The sequence below is a fragment of the Gavialis gangeticus genome, unplaced genomic scaffold (assembly GCF_001723915.1).
Source record: "Gavialis gangeticus isolate Ggan-Ray unplaced genomic scaffold, GavGan_comp1, whole genome shotgun sequence".
Classification (NCBI taxonomy): domain Eukaryota; kingdom Metazoa; phylum Chordata; order Crocodylia; family Gavialidae; genus Gavialis; species Gavialis gangeticus.
In genome coordinates, this window is record NW_017728960.1 from 3,893,062 (window position 1) to 3,898,331 (window position 5,270).

Genomic DNA, 5,270 nt, shown 5'->3' on the forward strand with positions numbered 1-5,270 from the left:
CCGCCCCCCCCGGCCCCGGCCCCGGCCCCGGGGACCAGAGCGGCCCGGCCAGGGCCAGGACAGCACGACACCAGCACAGCCGCTCGGTCTGGCTACAACTTTATTTGGTTTCCCGCAGGCGTCAGTGCAGCTCCGAGAGGCCCCCGCATGCTCCCCCAGTAAAAAAGTGCACCCGCCCGCCGAGGCAGGGAGAGCGCACGGGGCATGCAGAGCAAAGGCATCGCTGGGGCGGGGGAGGTAGAAAAGCTGCCGGCGCACGAGGAGGAGGGGGCCCGGGGCCCGGGGCTCGGGTCTGTGCACAGGAGCGGGCCCGGCCCTGCGGTGCCGGCAGGGAGCTGGCCGTGCTCCCCAGAGCCCCGGCCCTGCGGGGCTGCGGCCGGGCACCACCCTCCTCCCGGCCCGGAGCTGCAGGCTAGGCCCGAGCAGCAATAGGGAGAGGCGAACTCCAGGGGCAGGGTCCTGGGCCGCCTGCTCTGTGGTGGGGGTTGCATAGCACAGGAGCAGAGCAGGGGCTGGGCAGGGATGCGACCCCGCTCGGGCACTGGGTGAACTGCTGCGAGGCCCCAGTGCAGCGTGCACATGCGATCGCACCTAGGACCACATCAGATCTGGGCCAGCAGAGCCCATGGTGCAGGGGGCACCCAGCTCAGCCCCTGCACACGGGTACTCGCGAAACACAGCAGCCCTCATGGGTACACGGCTGCTCCGACCACGGCCCCTGGGAGCCACGCGTGCCCAGCAAGAGGGTGCAGCACCTCTCCCCGTCCGCTACCCTTGCAGGGAGTTGCCGTCTTGGGCCCTGGAGGTAAACAGCCAGGCACGAGGAACCAGGAGCCCTGGCCTTGGAGGTGTGCCTGTCCCCTTCCACTGCTACCCAGTGGGGGTGGGCATGTGCCGGGGAGGAGCCAGCCCTGTCCCCAGGCCTGGTGCCAGTGCCCCAGGAAAGGCCAGTCCAGGCGCTGAATTGCCCAGGCAGAGATCCAGCTGCTGATGGAGCCTCCTGGCCAGCCTGGGGGCTCGGACTGGGTCCCTCAGAGGATGCTCTCCTTGTAGGCCCCGCTAAGGCTGTGCGGTCGGCTGCGCTCCAGCCGGCGGGCAGACAGGAGGCGGCGCAGCGAGGAGGTAGAGCTCAGGTCCCCGCAGCTCTGCAGGTGGATCCCTTCCAGAGGCTGGTGCTCAGCTACCGGCCATGGGCTCCGGGGAACCTGCAGCGCCAGGCGAGAAGGGCAGCAGGGGCCTGTGTGAGTGAGGGCAGCTGAGCAAGCACCCCCACCCAGCCCACTGGCAGCACCCCCTCCCTGTCTGTGCCCTCCCTGCCCTTCCCTCAGGAACGGCCCTCGCCTGGGTTCTGCGCGGCTGGATGGGTGCAGAGCAGCCCCTGGGCAGGGGCAGGTGGGGACCAGAGCAGCTCTGTGCCAGCTCAGGTGGTAGCAGCAGCATCTGCTGCTTGAGGCCAGTGGTTGCCCAAGCTGGGGCAGCTCATGGGGCAGAGTGAGCAAAGGGCAAGCAGCAGCAGCTCCTGGGGCTGCAGTCCTCCCACGCAGCAGGAGTGGCCGGGGCCAAGCGGCTGGGCTAGCAGGTGACACACGGAGAGGCATCCGCATCCCACCCACGACAAGACCTGGGCTGCCCTGCATGTGCAGGCTCAGACGAGGGCAGACTCAGAGACAGGAATGACCCCGAGGGCCAGGAACTGGCGTGACCTACAGCAGCCCTAGAGCAGATCTCAGAGCAGCATTGGGAAAACGGGTTGTGCTCTGTGGCAGAGCCCTGGAGTCCTGGAACCCAAGCCTGTGGGTCCAGCAAAGCAGCATAAGGCAGCCAGAAGGGACACTCCAGGCAGGGCCCCCCAGTGTCAGGACAGGCACCAGGCCACAGTCACGGTGCTTTGCCACAGGACAGACCCTGACTGCAGGCCTCTGGTGTGACTGGTGCGACTACGGGAAGGCCTGGGTGGGGCAGGGATGAGGTGCATACATTAGCAGGCTGCAATTAGATAGTGTTCCTGGGCTCCCATGGGACCATGTTACCCAACATGGCCTGCAGCTTCCCAGAGCTTCCTGGGTTGTGCAAGCACCACAACAGCAGGTGATTCTGGGGAGAATCATTACTCATGTTTTGCAGATGGGGAAACTGAGGCACGAAAGCCCCAGCGGCTCCCGGAAGGCTCCACAGTGAGTCAGCAGCAGGGCCAGGGTGATTTCATAGGCATTAGGGCTGGAAGGGACCTTGGAAAATCATCACGTCCAGCCCCCTGCCCCAGGGGCAGGAAGTCAGCTAGGGTCAAAGGATCCCAGCAAGGTAAGTGTCCAAACATTTCTTAAAAGAGTCCAGAGTAGGTGTTTGCACCACCTCTGGAGGAAGTGTATTCCAGGCCTTGGGGGCTCAGACAGTAAAGAAGTTTTTCCTCATATCCAGCCTAAAAGGGTCTTGCAGGAGTTTATGACCGTTGGACCTTGTCATCCCTTGGGGTACTCTGGTGAACAGGCGTTACCCCAGATCCTGATGCACCCCCCTTATATACTTATAGGCGGAATATATACTTATATGATGAAGGGTTCTGGACTTCCTGGCTCCCTGCCCATGTGCAGGCCTCTGGGCTGCAGGGGCCTGTGGCTCTGTGAGGTCGCACCCACCTGCTTGTGGCCCTGGGAGCTGTGTCCAGCCACGTCCATGCCTGGTGCCAGGTTGCGCTTGGACCTCTGCAGGAACCTGGCCACCAGCCCACGGGTGCTGCGGCAAACCTTCAGGTCCCCCAGGGAGCGCGTCCCTGCCTTCGAAAGCCTCTGCGTCACCTTCTTGGGCACCGGCAGCCGGTTCTTCCCAGCAGAGCTGGCCCGGAGGAGCGGGGGCGAGTCCCAGCGTGAGGCACGGAGCAGACAGGCTTCTGAGCACAGCCCTGGTGGGAGGGGAGCCCATGAGAACCACAGCCGCAGGGCACCTGACAGGCACATGCCCAGATGCTGCAACCAGCAGCCCCAGTGCCCCACTGCTGCCCCTGGGCCTCTCCTGGGAGTGGGGCAGAGTGCCAGTGGGTAGGGGGGCAACATGACACCCCTATCCAGCCGCAGCTCCCATCAGCCCATTCCCACTGAAACAGGCATCACTCATAGCTCATGCTCTGCCCAGTCCCAGACTCTGGCCCAGAGCATCTCCAGCACCGCAGATGCTGCCTGACCTGTATCTGCAGAGGAGTTGGACACGTTGTCCTCCAGTGCTTTGGTATAAAGCAGTTCCCTGAAGTCACCTGGGAGCAGAGAGAACGAGCATGAGGACTACCGCAGCCTGTCCGTCCTGCTCCCGTGCGCATCAGTGTTCACTCCCCGATGTGCCATCCCCAAGCCAGTCTGCTCCGACAGGGACACTGACACGCAGGGCCTCAACAGGCCACCTCGCCCCCCCGCTCTGCATCCAGCCGCATCATCCGAGCACGAGCAGCTCGGACTTGGCAGACAGACACATGGACCATGCCCCTCATCCCCATCTACCTGGGTCGCCAGCAGCAACGATGCCAGGGTCACTGTGCGACCGCACAAGGGGACGCTGGCCCAGGCCCTGTGCTGGAGATGCCAGGCAGGAGGCCTCACTGCTGCGTCGTTGCCGGGCCAGGCGCCTGCTGTCCCGGCACCCCGGTGGCACGCTCCTGCCCTTGAGCCGCACCTCGGGGAAGCAGGGCCCTGCACAGCGCGACAGCCCCTCCAGCCGGTTGCAGCTGTGGGCCACGGCGCCCCCGGCCAGGCGGCCCTCGAGCACGGCGTCGGGCGTGGAGCAGGAGTAGGAGCGCTCGCCGCGCACGCGAGGCCGGGATGGCTCCTCGAAGGGGCCCTGCAGGCCCAGCGTGGGGCTGCCAGGGTGGTGGCTGCACTGCATGCAGTCCACGCTAAGGCAGTAGTCAGCACGGCTGCGCTGGATGGAACGGAACAGCACGTAGTCCATGGAGCGCACCGAACCCTGCAGCTCCAGCAGGCACGAGTCCTCCGAGGGGCTGCTGTCACCGGGGATGTCCATGATCTCAGACATAATCAGGGACCCACTGTCCATGGATACTGCAACACGCACACCTGGAGTTGGGGTGGGGGGGCAGGCACAAGGCCCTCAGGGCAGGGCCCAGCCTCACCCCTTTGCCTACCATGTGCTGCCATCCTGGCCCTGCCTGCAGGCATGGTGACCCCTCCCCGCGCACTGCACCCCCAGCTTGTGGGCACAGTGCCTCCCACACTGCCCCCCAACTCCCCATCTGCCCTCCCAACACCCACAGAGCAGCAGTGTGTGAACTTCGCTGCTGCGCTCTCTGCTGCTACCAAGCCCCACCCCCGCAGCCCAGCCATGGGCCCTATCCCTTACCCCTCTCCCATGCTGCCCAGGGCTGCTGTTACCTTCTCCACTGAGCACGATGGAGGGGACGCGGTCACAGGTGCAGACATGCGAGGTGTCCGTCAGCTGCGAGTCGAACAGCGTGGCCTAAGGGGCACATGGATGGTCACGGCCTGACACCAGTCCTGGGCATGGGCTGTGTGAGAAGGGAGGCAGCACACGCTGCGGGGAGCCCCCAGCTATGCTCCGGCCCGGCCCCCACACTCCCTGGGGCCATCGTGACCCTCTGCCCAGCACCGTGCAGAATGTGCCTGCCCAGGCCCATGCCCTTACCTGACTGTCTCCCCGGAGCCCCATGACAGTCTCATAGGACGGAGGGAAGTCGGTGGGGTAGAGGGGCACAGGGCTGTCCATGGAGCCGTTGTAGGTGATGCTGTGGGAAAAGACAGGAGAAGCTGTGTTAACCACAGAGGAGGACAGACCTCACGCACACAGCTCCACGGCTCCCCCTTGTCCTCCCTCCCCTGGCTTCCCCATACTTGGCTGGGCCCTGTCCCCCCCCAGCACCTCTGGGCATCCGTCTCGGAGCTGCAGGTATACTCTGGTGGGTAGTAGGGGGGTGGCGGCACGGGGGGCACAAACTCCTCGAAGTCCATCATGGTCTGCAGGAAGGTGTCCGGGGGTGATGTGCACTCCAGGGTCACGGAGCTGGAGCGTGGCAGGCCCAGCTGTGGGGAGAGGGGAATGAGGGGCAGCTGCAGGGCTCTGAGGGGCTGTGTCCCCTCTGCTTCCTGCTTTTGGGGTCCAACAGGGTCACAGTACCAGTGCCTGATGCCCTGAGCTCCTGACTAGGGCCTTGGCTATGGGGAGGCCTGGCCAGCACAGGGCTGTAACCAGCCCTAGGAAATATGGGCAAGATCTGGCTCCCTCTGGGCTCTTCCTGATAGCCACCACTG

The 5,270-nt window shown here is 65.0% G+C and overlaps 1 protein-coding gene across 1 annotated transcript in view; it reads right to left on the minus strand.

The window, feature by feature from the left end:
- Window positions 1-82: 82 nt before the first annotated feature.
- FAM189B (family with sequence similarity 189 member B) overlaps window positions 83-5,270 on the minus strand; it is a 12,502-nt gene continuing 7,314 nt past the window's right edge. Inside the window, exons 6-12 of the mRNA XM_019527994.1 lie at window positions 4,882-5,042; window positions 4,648-4,747; window positions 4,377-4,461; window positions 3,489-4,046; window positions 3,179-3,247; window positions 2,637-2,899; window positions 83-1,205 (exon numbers count right to left, since the gene is read on the minus strand). Coding sequence (XP_019383539.1) covers window positions 1,032-1,205; window positions 2,637-2,899; window positions 3,179-3,247; window positions 3,489-4,046; window positions 4,377-4,461; window positions 4,648-4,747; window positions 4,882-5,042 — 1,410 coding nt within the window. The 3' untranslated portion in view covers window positions 83-1,031. The remainder of the gene's footprint in view (window positions 1,206-2,636; window positions 2,900-3,178; window positions 3,248-3,488; window positions 4,047-4,376; window positions 4,462-4,647; window positions 4,748-4,881; window positions 5,043-5,270) is intronic.